Below are 16103 nucleotides of genomic sequence, written 5' to 3'. Positions count from 1 at the left end.
TCGTTAAAACATTTCACAAATGCTTCTCCAGTCTCTTTATTACTGTAACTATATGGTTATAATACAGTTCAATTAAGTCTGAGCTAGAACTTCTTTTCTGTAGTAACTGTCTCTCAGCTTTCAGACTGTAATAACAATAGACTTACTACCATAATGTAGTGAGTAGTGAATGGTTGGGAAGAAAAGGTTTAGGTATATATTACTTTTAATCTATCTGCAAGTGGCATTTCCAGTCACAGTAAAGGGTAAAGGCAGTGTGGGCAGAATTGAATTCTGTGGGGAGCAGTAAGACTACAGGGAATGCAAGAGAAGGGAATAAATGTTACTGCGTAGGAAGGAACATGGGGTTTGTGATGGATCAGTAGAAAGGCAGGCTTTGCTAAGTCTATTGCTCGTGAAATGAGTGTCTGTGGGGTGGGGGTTTTGTTTAAGATGTGGCTTGATAATAGTTGGTTTTAAGTGCTGGTCTCATATACCTCCCCTTAAGTGTACGTGGATTCAGTAGTGTTTGACTGACTCCCATGTTAAAGAAGATATTTGTTGAAATGATCCTAAGCCTGAGAGAGAATAACCCGCTTACACAAAAATTCAGATTGAAAAAGGGACACTGTGGAGGTCATGTAGTCCAACCCTCTGCTCAAAGCAGGACTAATTTCCAAGTTAAATTATGTGGCTTGTAGCTTCAGGGTTTTCTGAGGCACAAATAGAAACATTTCCTCAGAAATGTTTCGCCAAAGGAGTGGTCGGTGAAGAATGGCATATCAAAGAGAGCTCTTTTGCTGATCTGATGTTTTCCTTCGCTTTTGTAACTGGTGTTCAAGAATCTTGGGGAAATTGGGAGCTGAAAAATTAAATTAGAACGTTGCCAACAAAAGTGTATTATTTTGGTTCAAAGATTTTTCTCTATTTTAGAAAGGATTTAGATGCCTTACATTTTGAGTAAAAGTGCTAAAGTAGTAATATTACTTTGTTTTGCTGCAGATCTTGTTACTTGAATATTTGCATTGTTTGCTCTGCAGTGATTATAGTCTCTAAAGCCACTAGGACCAGATGTGCGATCTAAAACACTGAGGTTTTTGAGGCAAAGATTACACATAAGGTGGTCAATGAAAGAGTTTTTTTTTTCTGGTGAATTGATAACTTTGTTACTTTCTTTTAAGAAACCATAACACATTGTGTATGCTTTCCCCATCAGGGAGTAGTTGAAGATAACTGTAATTTTCCTTAACTTGCACTCATTTAAGTACTGTAATAACAAGCTTTAAAACACTCCAGCTCCCATTTTCAATCCTCAAAAATGAAGGGATTTTTGTTATATGGGTCATTTTTTCATTTTGTCAGAGCGGTAGTCAGACGGTGTTTATAAATTCCATGGATTGTTTGATAATGAGCCAACTTCAGTTGGCATATGTATTTGTTAATAACTTCAGAGTTACTTAATGTCAAATACCATTTTAAAATATAAGGTTAGTTCATGGCATGCCTCTGTGTGCTACTCGTGCATGTAAATTTACCTTCTCTTCCAGCCATGATAAATATATTGTCAGGGATATGAGTCACTGGGTTGGTATCTGATATGACACTTGGGAATTTAATGAGTTAATGTTCATAAATAACTTCAAAATCATCACTGCTTCATAAATAAAGAGACCAAGAACACCAGAAACAGAGAAGGTGTATAGATCGTAAGGAATAATGAAGGTATACAAGCCGCCTGTTGTCCTTCAGGGACGTAATGGACCAAAACTTGACCGGCTTCTCTCGTAAGTACTCAAAAATGCTAGAACTTCACATAAACACAACAGTGGAATATTAGGGGGTTTTGTAGTTGTTAAATACTTCGAGTTTGCTTACAGTTTTAGTTTCTATATATATAGGTATTTATATATATAGATCGGGGTGATACTATTAAAGAAAAATTGGTATGTGACTGCTAGAAAGTAGCAGTGTTATGGTGTGGGTTTTATAACATCTTTTGGAGGCTTCTTAGTTTTTGATAGTACAAGTTCAGAGGCTGACCAGGGTAGCAGTTTCTTATTTAGTGATAGAATTAAAGGAATGCTTTTTATTTTACAGATTAATAGTAGATTTTGCTAATCTTAATTTTTTTAACTACTGTTAAATAATTTACAGGGGGGGAAAATTCGTAATTATTACATATACAATTCCTGAGCTGTTTTGAAAAGGTGTGGAAATACTGAAAGTAAAATAAATAAATAAATGAAAATCCCACAATACAGTAGTAATGTAGTTATGATAATTAAACGGAAGCAAAGTTTGCACATTGCTTTCTCTCCCTGGTAGCCTTGTTTCTACTGATTTCCCTCAAGCCCTTCCCTAGTTAGTGGCCAGATGTACTGTTTCCAGTTTTCCTTTGCTTTTTCAATTGTGCCATTTATCCAACAGCTTATTTTGAGGAAGTAGGATTTCTTTAAAGGTATATGGATTGATTTCTAACTAAGCAAACAGTTCTAATCTGTCATAGGCATATGTATATACTATTCATATTATTTTTATATATAAGCTTTTTGGTTTAGGATATGAGCGGTCAGTAGAATACTGTCATGTGATTGTGTTCTGTGCTGTGCATGTTAGAAAATCTGCGGGAGGTTTTGCATCCTGGAGATGTGGTTTAGATGGAATCAAAGGGCGTTTTTTAATGCCTAAGCTAAAGGTTTCCAGCAGGTCAAAGTTACATCAGTGTAAACTTTTCAAGTTGAGCTTGTTGAGTTAGTTTCATGGGACAGCCTGCAGCCATTTGGATTTTTCCAGCCTCTGCATTGCGTAGTAGGACAGGAGACAAAAGGAGACAAAAGTAAAAAGATCCATCAGTCAGTGTTGTTTATCTCATCCTAAAGACTTCAGGTTTTTTTTTTTTTCCTTCCTTGCCTGCAGTGTTTCTGGAAAACAGAATTCTGGTATAATAATGACTTTTAAAATTTTATCTTTTTTTTAGTGCCCCTCACTTTCTTTCCATTCACAGTTTCTTCCCATGCACAATAAAGTTTTCCTTAGTTCTGTCAAGTCTAGCTTTTAGAGGCTTAATAACTGGCTTTATGGAGAGGTAATGGGTGCCGTCTGGTTACAGTACTGAATAGCTGTAGGTGTTGGGTAACATTGACATATTTAGCAGACTGAGAAGAGCAGTCTTTTGACTACATTGGCAAAATTGCTGCCTTAATTGCTGCAATTGAATATGGATGTTGCTTGAAGGATGGTTTTGACAAGTATCTTAGTTAACACTTTTAAAAATGTCTCTTAGAAATCTTACCCTTTCTGCAAAATTTCCAGTTCTGTGGGGTTTTTCTGTTTAATGCAAAACATGAAATTGGGATTAGAAACTGTTCTCAGTTTTTCCAAATTTTTGGTTATTGTGGTTACCTTCTATGAAATTAATTCTGTCCTGGCTACACTCACTACAATACCGCTAAAGGAGTTGCCAATGGAGAATCTTATTTTTTTGTAAAATTTGATGTGCACAGATTACTTCTTGCAGTCTGGCTTCTGTCAGATATGTGAACTAAAGAACAATTGAACTTTGTAAGTTGAACAGATCAAGGTGAGAAGAACTAGGCTTGATGAGGTTTGATCACAGAGCGTCGATAGATCCCTTTCTCTATTGGAAATCCTGTATCTAATAACCTTTAAGTTTATAGCTGCCTCTTCATGTCTTTGTCGTCGTGGTTGATTACCAGTTTTTGCTCGACTGATAAAACCTAATTCTTTCTCTTATTTTCTTATTTCCAACTAATGTGGCTTGATCTTATAACATAAAAGCTTGTTGTTAGACCTTAAATTCCTTTTGATCAAGGAAATGAAAGCCTGTTAGTTTGACCTTGCTAATGTGAAAAGCTTTAGAAGTACTTTTGAAGAAAAGAATAATTAACCAGATAAAACAGCAGAGTAAACTGTACCCAGATAATATTTTCTTTTGCAAAAGAAGAAAGGCTGTTCATGTGGTATTCCTGGGCTTTAGTGAAGCATTTGACAGATACCAGGAGGGAAGTTCCTAGTTAAGGTAGAAGACAGTTGCTGTGGAAGTGTGAGGAGCATAAACAGGCAGTTCCTCTTGCATCATTGGGATTGGGAACAATAAAATTTTAGATTTTATATGGTGTTTTGCTGAACAAAATAAGTCCTTGCTGCTGATGCGAGTTGAGATATGTGAGTACAAAGGAGAAGAGGAGGAGTTAGATGATGTTGCAGGTTTTGATGATCAAAATGGAATGACAAATAATAAGTAGCTGGTGTCTTGTTTTCAGACATTGGGGGAGGGGTAGGACGGGACGAAGAAGACACACTGCAACCTGTTGACCAAATACTACTGTTTAGGCTGTATTAGTATATATTAGAACAGGGAAAATCAGATTGACAGTGGAAGTGTTACATGCAACTGCTGATCAAGCACGGGAAAGCTGATAGAACATTGGAAACAGCTATAATGACCTCTAGATTTGCCTGGTGTTTCAAAATCATGTTGTAGGTAATCAATTAACATGCCTTTATAATTTTGTGTTAAATTAAGTGCAAAGTGTTCTTTGATACAAACTTAAAAACCACATAATTGAAACAGTCTCACCTTTCACTACTGTTTAAAGAACTTGAGGTCCAACACTGTTGAAACTATGTTGAAAACACAGTTGAACACACTGTTGAAATTTGTCAGCTCCAGAGCATATACATAAACTCAATTCACCAACCTCCTCCTGCCTTTGAACAGTCAGGCTTTGCAGGTCATCTAAGTGTCTGTTTCATGCTCATTTTATCAAGTTGACTACCTCTGGTCTGTGTTTCTCTGAAACGATGTGCATATTCTCAGGTAGAAGCTGTCTGGACTGCCTAGCACTTGAAAAAAAGTAAAGCTAACTTGGTAGGAGTTTTGGTGAGAGCATATAGCAAGAGCTCAGTTCAGATCATGAAAAGCGAAGTTCATGTAACTGAGGGAGCTTGGGAAGATGTGAAGAGGTTAAATATTGATTTCTTCTGCTGAGATTTTGTTATTGTTGCACCAAGTGTACTTTTTATTCATGAAGACTCTCGGTCTCAGTGCAGGCTGCTTTTGTTTGACTGAAATTTGCTATCTGTATTAATATAATTTTCTCTTTGTAAATGAATTATGAAATTTGGGGGATGGTGTGTGTTCGTTCCATGGTATATAAACAATAATGTGTAGGTCTTGAGAGACGTATTCAGTAGGTTTCTGTGACCATACAGGAGACCGAGCTCTGTGGTAAATGCTGAATTTTGGGATGATGAATAAATATTTAATATTAGAGGTGGAAGAGCAAGTTTAATGTTGATATTAGAATAATAAAAACTGAATTAGTTCCTGGAAATTTGAAGGGCCATAGCAGACAAACCTTTTCCTTCCTTTTCTGACCTGGGGCAGAAGGTTAGAGGATTAAGCTATTATATCAAAACTCAAACTAGCAGCTAAGTTCAAAACAATCAACATGTCCCTTTCTAACTTTTTCCCTATAAACTATTATAACAGTGATATAGTATGTTGACTGTGTCTAGTTAAATTGGTGTCCACAGAGTGCATGCAGTTACTTGCAGTGGCAAGGTAGCTGCTCTTCTGTAGGCGACAGCATGCTTCAGGTGGAGCTGAGGTCACCCTGCATCTGGTGCTGGTGCCTCTAGCTCAGCTGCGCGCTGTGTAGCCTGTTTGCAGCCAGCTGCTCTGTTTGTTGCAGTGACTCAGTGGTGGGAGGAGGAGAGCCATCATGTGAGATGTATTCTAGTAGGTAGTGACTGTTAGATTAGATAATGGTATCTCTGCCCACATGCTGGGGCTTTCAGCGTTTTAGAATAAAACTCCAAACATTACTGTCTTGTTTATTGCTCTGCAGATTGAGGCAGGGTTAGAGGAGTTGGTACAAGAGCTCACAGCCACCCTGAAAGCCTAGGCATATGGAGACTCCAGGGCTGGAGTACTACGGTGGTCTTCTCATAGTCCTAGTCATTGCAATGCAATTTTTAAATTGATAAATGTATTTTAATGGTTAAACATATTTTAATATTTATTTATTTGGTAAGTGTAAGCTTAATGGCCAGATCAGCAACACAGTTTGAACAGCCCCATTGGTTTGGATTAGTGAATCCAGGTTTAATTATGGTCGTTATTATATGCTTAACTTTAGAGCTTTGACATAGTAGTGTTTTATTCCTAGATTTCTTGTTTATGTTGGGTTATGAAATTTACTTTTTTTTTTTAACTAGTGAAGCACAGCATTAAAGATTCATGCAGCGTTGAATACTTTTGTTATAATCACATTTGGTTTCTTATACAGAATGCCTTAACCGTAACTTTCAGAATGGACAAAGTGCAGAATATATTACTGCAGTGTTTTAAGCTACCAATGGGCAACCTTCATGGTGCCTTTTGGGTGTCATCCTTGTGCCTGTTTTCCACTGCGCCACATTTGTTTTAGAATAGGTAACAGCACAAGCAAGACACTGTTCTTCAAAAAAAAGAAAAAAAACCTGATGTGGGACACAAACCTGAGAATCTGTTTTATGATATTTTTTTTTAATTCAACTTACTTTTTAGTGGCTCAAGTGGTATTTTTTTTAATGTCTTCTTCAATACACTTAGCTTGTTTGTTTGGTTGTCGTCCCCTCCCCCAATCCTTGTTGTTGCTGTTGTATCTTCAAGCAGATGAAATGGGGAAAGTATTGCTATTGATCTTTGAGTGATTGGGTGCCCTGATTTGGCACAAAGTTATTCAGCCAAGAAGAAAATCGGTGTGTTCATAAATGATGACTAACAGCTGTCAAATACTATGTATTATCTGCCTACAGCTGACCTCTTTATGCAGCAATTACTTCAGTCAGGTCTGTTCCTTAAGATACTTTGTTTTCTGCAGGCTTTGTATTGGATTTTTGTTTTCTACAGTGAGTTTTAAGATCAAATACTTCAAACCAGTTTCTGTTCATCTTGGAATGTCTATCAGCTCAGTGCCTGTTGAATTTGGCCATGATACAAAGATGCTTCTGTCTGTACTATTCATGGAAATACCTCTGTTTTTAATGTATCTGGCTTTGTGACAAGAAGCCTTTTGGGTTTGTGGCTGAATTCTCTTATTCAGGTTGATATATGGTCTTCTCAGTGCGGTTTCCTGTCATCTTTTTAGGGGAAAAAAAAAAAAAAAAGGCTTGATCTCACGTCCAAGAGTAAAGCAAGCCAGTGTTTAAATTCTGAAGATTTATGTGAACATACAGAAAAACTTCCACCTGAGGAAACAAGGTGACCTGCCAGAGCAGACAGCTATTTGCTTTCACAAACTGTTTCAGCAATGGATTTGTTACATGTTGGTTGGGTTTTTTCCCCTCTTGGTGCCCTTGTGACAACAGCTCTGTTTTTGGACACAATAAAAGTTGCTTAATGCTGAGGCATACTTTCTATGGTGGAAGGACAGTCTTTGCATTTGCAGTAACTCTTCTGCAGATGACCAAGATATAGGCTTAAACATGAAAAGTGTTCCTGAAACAGGTTCTGCCTGGCTACTAAGTCTGCTTTTACACAGAATATTGTTTCACCAGTAAACATTGAAATTTCTTAATTGAGTTGAGATCTTTGTCTTCCCTTTAACCCATATGGCAATGGTCATATTTTAAGAAAATTGATTGAGGCTTCAATTCTTTTGAATGACTATGAAGTCCTTAGCAAAGGGACCAAAGGATCGCTGTCAGTCATTCACTTCCAAGATGAGAAGCTAAAACAACCTTCCCCTACCCCCCATCCCCCCCAGATTTAAAGGTATTGAATAATATTATTTTGGGATCGCTTTCTAGTTGCTGCATGCGGTGATCTGTTGAAAGTAGTGATGTTGCTAGTGAAAGGCATGATAGAAAGTGATCTTGGTGTACATGAGGTATTGGCTCATTTCATATAACATCAAGAGCTGAGATAGTAGCACTGCTTCTTAATTGTTATTCCCCTTTATGGGCTGATTCAGAAAAAACTAGAAAGGCTTTGCATGTACCTGGGTACAAACTAACAGCAGTTCTGTTTTGCAGTTGTCGTGTAGGAGAAATTCTAAGCACTTCGACCATTGTAAAATGTGTTTGGGTTTTTTTTATAGCAGGGATGCAACAGTGTGTACTTAACTCTGCTCATTGCATTTTTCTCCTTGTGTTATTTCAAGAATGTAGCCAGGCTCCTGATTCTTGGCTGCCCAAAAAACTGGAGGATTAATGCTGATAGAGTTCAAAGTCACAAGTTAGTATTGTAAATATGATTCTTTCTTCATCCTCTGACTCTGCCTCCTCATACCTCTTTAATTGGGCAAAGGTATAAGGGCAAGAAGAAGAGATGAAATAACTTTAAAAGCTGTTGCAATATTAAAGTAAGTTAATTTAAAATAACAAAACAAAAAAACCTACCAATACCCCAAAGTGAAGTTTCCTTGAGGTGCTTTTGGCGAGGAACTAGTTAACATCCAAAAAGAAACTTTCACGAGTAGAATGCATGATAAAGCTAGCAGCTCTTCTGAAATTCTGAAGTTGACTCTTTGAACCTAAAACCACATGTAACAGCATCTACGCTGGGTATGACTGATGTGCTGTTCAGTTTTCTATCACTGTCTCAACTATTCAATGTAAATGAGCTCTTAGATTCTAGTAATTCACACCTTTAAAATAATTAGAATCACTTTGCCTTTGCATAGTTAGCATTTCACTATAAGAGGAGAGGTTTCTGGGGCATTTTTAGTACCTCTTCACTTTTTTTTCAGAAGTTGTCCTGGTAGCTACTGTGCTTTCTGAGGCTGAAGGATTTTTCATGTATTGCTTTCACAATGTTCTTGAACGTTCCCATGCTTTAGATCTACCAAAGTCTTGATGTTTCAGAAATGCTTTAATTGATGTGTAGTGACTCTTCTTAATCTACTAATGCTTTTGCATAATATAATTTTGATCTCTGACAAAATTTTAAAATAAAATTACATTATCTAATGCTAAGTAAACAAACCCAGGGTGGTTTAGTGCAAGCAAATTTACACACACCCCTTCTTTTTTTTTACTTAGCAAATGAGTTCTTAATCTTTTTAAGGTACAACTGTTACACTTGTTAAGCTGTAATTCTTTCTTAGTTTATTAAATTCATCCTTGCTTATTAAGTTGTGTTGAAGCAGCTTGATTCCATTGCTGGTGTACTGATCTTTTGACCTGCATCACTTTTGTTTTCTATCTGAAAGGTTTATTCAAATCATTAAAACTACTGTAAAAATGTAGTGGGTTGTGGTGTGTGGTTTGTTTTTGTTTTGTGGTTTTGGTTTTGGGTTGGGTGTTTTTCTGGGTTTGTTGGTTTGGTTTTTTGCTTTTCCTTGTTGACAAAGGGATGCTTCAGCAATATATAATGAGAATCATTTAAACTTAAAATTATCCTCAAGTATGGTGTATTTCATCTCATATATCTTACTGCATGGGAATTTTACATAAGAGAGGAAACGTTTGCAAGGTATTTTGCTGCCCTCTCTTGGTAGAGCATTTGTATTGTAAGTAAAGTCGTCAACTTGTTCATAGTTTTTATTTGTAGGTTAAAAAAACACCTGGTTTTATTCCTTTATTTCCTGAAGAAATGGCAAATGAGGATCCTGTTACAAAAATAAAACATCAAACACTGAATCACTCAATACTTATTTAATTATGAGAACTTTATCATTTAGGTCCTGTGTAGGGGTTATCTCACTGCCATTTATCTATGTCTTAGTAGACAGCCAATACGGTTTGATAGCGTTGATTGATGACTGAAATATTTTTTTCTTCAGATAAAGGCTTAAGTGTATAAATGCTTAGGTACATTTTGTTATGGCGCAAGGGCATTATGTGTCTTCATAGCTCTCTGAAGAGAAGAAAATCCCCAGGTGAGCCTCAGGAACATGTACACACACATTAGGAGAACTAGTCAATCCCAAAGAAACTCTGATTTAGGCATACACCTTATGCTTTAGCTAAATTGCATGTAATATAGAGAGTATACATTTATATAGAGTCTTATCATCCATGTCTCCCTCCTCCCCTCCTTGTCTATAGTACCTACATAGACACACGTGGACATAACCCTCTTGATAGTTAGAAAAGCTTTAAATCAAAGCGAACAAAAGTCCCCACCCTCCTGGGCCAGGGCAAATGCCTGGAATATTTTCCCCTGCTACTCTCCAATCCTCTGGGCATTTTTGGTTCAACAGCTTCTTGTGTGTGATGCAATTTCTGTTTCCTAAATGACCTTCCATGTTGTTTTTCTTCTGTGGCCTTTTCCCTGCTCTTTCTTTGAGTCACTCTGGCAAGGAGTTCCACTGTTCATCTGCGTGACGTGCAGAGGTGCTCACTCTTTATTATTTTTACGTTTTTTTGAGCTTTGCTGTTATTAGTTGCATTGACTCTTTCCTCCCAGCTGTTGTATTAGGATGTTCTCATCGCTCAGGATGTTACAGACCTCCGATTGTCTTCTCCAGAATGCAGAATTCCAGCCCCTTTAGTTATTTTTTCCATGGAGGCTGGTACTCTTGATCATAGCGTTGGTCCTCCTTGAACCTTTTCAGCTCTGCTGTTTTCTGCCTTTCAAGATGGGAGCAGAGATGCAGGGTTTGTGAAGCAGGATGATGATTTTTTCTATACAGCTCTGTAATCCTTTCCTAATATGAAGTACCTGGCTTATGTTTTTGAACAGAACACACCATGAATGGATGTTGTCATAGAACTGTCTGTCATAACCCTAATATCTCACTCCTGAGTGAACCTGTAGTCTGGCATTTTATGTATGAATTTAGCAGATTTCCCCTCTCCCCTGCATCACTTCAGTTATATCTAAGTTTTATTTTCTAATTTTATTGCCAGTTACTTGGAATTAGAATATCAGTAATTCTTTATAATCAATCATCATCCTTGCTATCCTAAATAATATTAAGGAGCTTAGTCAAGAGCACCTCACTCTTTCTTTTCCAGGTTGCTTTTGAAAATATTAAATAGCACAGCTGTCACCATGGCTTATTGCAGAACTGCCTTGGTGACACTGCTCTTATGGGAGGTGTGACCTATACTGAGGTTCTCTTTCTGTAACAAAATGGAGAGCTTAAGAGAATTTAAATATCTGGCAGCTGCTTGATGTGTTATTAAACCCAGTGAATTGGTACCTTTTAGTTTTATAAACTAAATGTAACATGAAATGCTTATAACTTCAAATGCCGTATCTACATTTTAGTTTTAGGATTAACAGGGTGTAAATTTCTGGGTATGCTAGTGTCTGGCAGATAAATGAAAAAGAATGAACAAAACAAACAAAAGCTGCTTTGGAGTCTATAAATGTTGTCTCCTGCTCTGAATAGCCTTTTAGCTACAAACATCTGTGCATCCAGCTCTCCTTTACAAAATGAGAGCCTAAGAAGTCCATGCTGAAGTTATCCATGATGTAAACCTGCTTTCCTCTAAAAACAGATTTTATCTGAGGGAAGAAGAGCACATAATAAAACTGGTTTTGTACAATACAGAGCAAGAAAAAATGTAATACCAAAAGTATTTTTAATATCCCTTTTGGAGCTTAAATTTCTGTGGTTTATATTATCTTGATACTTTGTAGGAATCCTCTGCTGGTTCCAAATATGTAGCAGTGAATTACCAGACTTTCTGGTGGACTTCAGAGGGTAAAAATCAAACGTTTAACAAGCTGAGTTGCAGCCCTGGTTTCTTAATGACTGCTGTTACAAGTTTGTAATGTAGGAGAGCAGGAGCTGGTAGCAGAACTGATATAGAACTATATTGCAGCTTCTGAGGATGTTGGGTAACAAATTCAGTAGGGAAAAGTCCTTTTGCTGTACATAACTGGAACTTAATTGCTTATAACGATTACAAAATTTCAATATTTTACAGGCCTTTTTGTTTGTTTTTTAACAGAAAAACATTTTTCTGAAAGAGGATGGACTTCAATAGTAACAGTGTATGAGCTGGAGTTTCCATTCTGCCAGTATTTTCCAAGCATGAGTAGGAATGAAATAGCTGAAGTTCCCTTCATTTTCAGGTTTCAGTTTTACATGGCTCTAAGTGTATAGTATAGAATTACTAATGACCTTCCCAAATAAGATTGCCCAGTGCCAGTCTATAGAAAACACATCTCTATTAGCTTAAGGTGTCAAAATTTAGGTCTCCTTTTTGCCTGATATTTAAAAGCTGCCTGTGCTTTGTATTTAGTGAGAAGCTATCTTCAGTTGGCATCTGCAGCATGGCAGAAAAAATCATTGTGTGCTTTATATATAAGTAGTTATCTTTAAATGTCATGATTTTGTTTTGAAAGTAAGAATTCAAGTAGAGGATGATGACTAGCAACATTTTCAGTGATATGTATACTGACAGGAATGTACTGACCGCAGCTTTGAGGAGGATATATGCCTAATTTTTGTTTTAACTAGTGAGTTCCCCCAAGAAATGAAAAAGTTTTGAAAAATCAAAAAGCTATATTTTAGCCAACTAGAAACTATCTTTTTCCTAATATAGTTAAAAAAAACCCCAACCCACTAACTAAAGAAAATATAAGACAAGTTGAAGAAAAAGCAGAAGGGTTGTTTACAGCTTTTCCCACTGTATTTTTGCAGGAAAAGTCCTATTATTTTTCAGCAAACCTAGTGGCTTTGGCAGCAAATCTTCATGATTCCTCCTTACCCTTAGGAAGGTCTTTGTATTTCCTCTGCCTGGCTTTTACTTGTTTTCCTCCTTTCCACACCTTCCACCTCTCTGCTTTACTTTGCAAAGACTCCCATGAGCTGGAACCCCTGCCAGCTCCCTGCAGTGTTTCCCTGGCTGCTGCACCATGTGTTTTTTTCTGACCACATCCAGTATTCCCCTGCCTTCAGGGTGTTCTCATTGTGATGCCATTTAAGTTGTATGTGTGTGTAGTAGTATGCAGGTGGAGAGGGACATGTATATATTTTGATGCTCCTGTACAATTTGGATAAATAGTAGCTGACTAGTTTATCTGAAAAACGTAACTTGTTTGGGGGTGGGGTTTTTTGATGAGTATTTGTGCTAATGCTATTTCACTATACTTTTTATTCACTGCTTCGAGTATAAAATACCATGCAAAGAACAAATGTAATTCCATATCCCAAACTGGGAAGACTGCATCAGTTAGTAAATTACCACAATAGCTTTCTACTCTTACCTCTTGAAAGCTGTCTCTCCAAATGTTAAGAGGAAATTGGATATATGATTCATTTTACTGTAAGCATAAAACAACTATTATCCAGCTCAGGAAATAACATGTAGAATTAAGAATTTTATGTAGGTACAAATGCTGTGCTTTTGTTTTCACTGGTGCAAAGATTGTTGATTAATTTATCTCTTCTTGTCCTCTATGAGTTGCTTGATATTTTCGGTTTTTTGCTTTGCAGCTTAGTCTTTTTTCCTTTTTTCATTACTGCAGACAGTTGCAAGAGCAACAGAGGCAGAAGGAGCTGGAACGGGAGAGGCTGGATCGTGAACGAATGGAACGGGAGAGGCTGGAAAGAGAGAGGCTAGAAAGGGAACGACTTGAAAGAGAGCGCCTAGAACAGGAGCAACTGGAGAGAGAACGGCAAGAAAGGGAACGGCAAGAACGCCTAGAAAGGGAGAGACAAGAGAAGGAGAGGCAGGATCGAGAGAGACTTGAACGGGAAAGGCAAGAAAGAGAACGGCAAGAACAGTTGGAAAGGGAACAACTGGAATGGGAAAGAGAGAGAAGAATTTCAAATGCTGGTAAGAATTTCAAAACTGAGTGTGTTCAAGTACCAGACTACTCTATGTTTTGGGGTGGTGGAGTGAGAGAGAAGCAACAAAAGGCAATGAGTACAGTTGTGCAACAACAGTCAGTGTTTCAGGCTTCTATTTGCTGGAATTGCTTCCTTTTTTTATGGCAAGAAGTCAAAGATCTTTGACTTCCCTGTCATAATTTTCCATTAACTGAAATAAATTTTTTGCACTATTTGCTCACTCCATCGCTGTACTCTCTGATTGCTTGAAGAACTTGAATCATGTTGGGACACCTCCAACACTGGTTAAAGTATGATGAGTTAAAATTTCTAAATACCTTATCATTGTCTGCTCTGTTAAACAAATTGTATTCTCATTACATAATTGGGGAGAGGGGAACCCAGACATATCAGGCTGTGTGTTTTAATTTAGAAGGTATGTACCTACATAAGGCAAAGTAATAGTGTGAGAAATGCCTTTTCAGTATGAAGTCTTGCTTAATTTATCATTGTAGTAACATTTCAGTTAAATGTATTGTATGTATTTGTAGATAAGATAATGCACTGCCTGCGGAAATGTATCCAGCGATAACTGAAAGCTTTCTCATTTTGGTAATATAATGGAACATTTGTCAAGCACTTGGTTGTTCTTTAGTAACAAACTCAATTTATGTAAGAAATCAGCTTATGGTAAAAGTCGAAGAATACTATGTAAGAGCTAGTCACTTTAGAGCAGAGAATTTTCTTGGTAGTTTTATTCCCAGCATTTTCAAGTTTGCGATGGAGCTTTTTCTGGGGAAGAGAAAGATGATACTTACCTGCTGCCTATGGTATGAGTTTTGATAGTGGAGTTGTAACAAATGTTAAGATCACTACACTTGCTTGCACTTTGCAACCAAACAAGAAGATAAAAGCTGATAAAAAATCATTAATCAACCCTGTATCTAATTCGTCTCACAGATGAGATTTGAGGAAACTTCCTCTAGAATATACTTGTGAATTCAAATGTTGGCACAAAAATAGTTGGTAAAATTTAAAAGCAGCTGTTGATAATATGTAAAACTTTCCTAACAGTATTTTCACTTGTGCCTAATCCTCTGGTACTAACTGTAGTCTACATTTATACATTTTGTTTGAATGCTGGTTTTGTTGCTTCATTAGCTCCCTTTTTCTCTTTCTCCTTTTTTTATCCTGCCTTTGCTGCTGCTTTCCATCTTCTGTCCAGCTCCATCTTTCGACAACTCCCCGTATAGCACTCCACTTCCTGAATACTCCAGTTGCCAGCCTCCTTCAGCACCTCCTCCATCATATGCAAAAGCAGTCTCAGCACCAATGTCAGAGGCCACACCGGAGTACGCTGTAGTGACTTCTGCACCACCGACTTCCACTCCCCCTACACCGCCTCTAAGGCACTCTGCATCACGTTTTGCTACATCTTTAGGCTCAGCTTTCCACCCTGTACTCCCCCATTATGCTACAGTTCCTCGTCCACTGAACAAAAGTTCTCGGCCCCCTTCTCCTGTCAATGCCCCAGCGACTTTGCCTCCAAATACAAAGCCCGTTGCCTGGTCTGCGCCCAGTTTTGCTCCCCTTCCCCCATCTCCTCCAGTAATGATAAGCAGTCCACCAGGCAAAGCTACTGGTCCGAGACCTGTCCTCCCAGTGTCAACTTCTAATCCAGTGACCCAAATGTCCACGTCTCCCACGGCTCCTAATGGGCTTCCTGAAAACTTGGCTTATCCAGTTCCTTCACCTTCTACCTCAGGTCCAACTCCGCCTCCGCCACCTCCTCCCCCACCACTGCCTTCCTTTCCGCCTCTGTCACTCTCTGGACCTCAAGCTTCTCCTTCTCCCAACTCCCCGAATGCCTCGACTCCCTCATCCAAGCCTAGTGTTCTCCCTTCTCCCTCTGCAGCTACCCCTGCCTCTGTTGAGAACTCTCTAAACTCTGTGCTGGGAGACTCCTCTGCTTCTGAGCCAGTCTTGCAGGCAGCCTCTCAGCCGATTGAACCTACGACCCAGCAGGGTAAGGCTTTCTGTTATTGCTACTAATGCACTAATCAGGAATGCAGTCAAAACCAATTGGTATCAAAGCCCATAACTGCCCTGAAGAATTAACACAATGCTTCCAGAGTTGCAGTGATCTTAATACCACAACGAAATACCGTTTGGAAAACTGGGGTAAGGGAAACTTTAAAGCTCCACAGAGAAGAGCCAGTGTTCTGTGGCCTGTCATAAGTAAAATTCTGTTTTCTTAAGCTCTCACCTGTTGAGAACAGAGCTTGTCAAACACTTGCTTGGTAAACCTTGCACTGTTAGTTTATTTGGAACATGGTGTTAACAGGCAGCATCATTAGTTTCCTGATGGCAGCCAACATGGAA

General features: G+C 38.0%; 1 protein-coding gene across 6 annotated transcripts in view; it reads left to right on the top strand.

Annotated features, from left to right (window-relative positions):
• Window positions 1-16103, top strand: part of ENAH (ENAH actin regulator) — a 95171-nt gene that overhangs the window by 62618 nt on the left and 16450 nt on the right. For 2 of the 6 annotated variants that reach the window (XM_064446350.1, XM_064446349.1), the window contains exons 5-6: window positions 13418-13728; window positions 14947-15747. In XM_064446350.1, coding sequence (XP_064302420.1) covers window positions 13418-13728; window positions 14947-15747 — 1112 coding nt within the window. The remainder of the gene's footprint in view (window positions 1-13417; window positions 13729-14946; window positions 15748-16103) is intronic. The other 4 variants (XM_064446351.1, XM_064446352.1, XM_064446354.1 and 1 more) reach the window with 2 other exon arrangements.

This window comes from Phalacrocorax carbo, chromosome 3 (assembly GCF_963921805.1).
Source record: "Phalacrocorax carbo chromosome 3, bPhaCar2.1, whole genome shotgun sequence".
In the NCBI taxonomy this organism is placed as follows: domain Eukaryota; kingdom Metazoa; phylum Chordata; class Aves; order Suliformes; family Phalacrocoracidae; genus Phalacrocorax; species Phalacrocorax carbo.
This window is presented reverse-complemented; position numbering and strand designations above follow the sequence as displayed.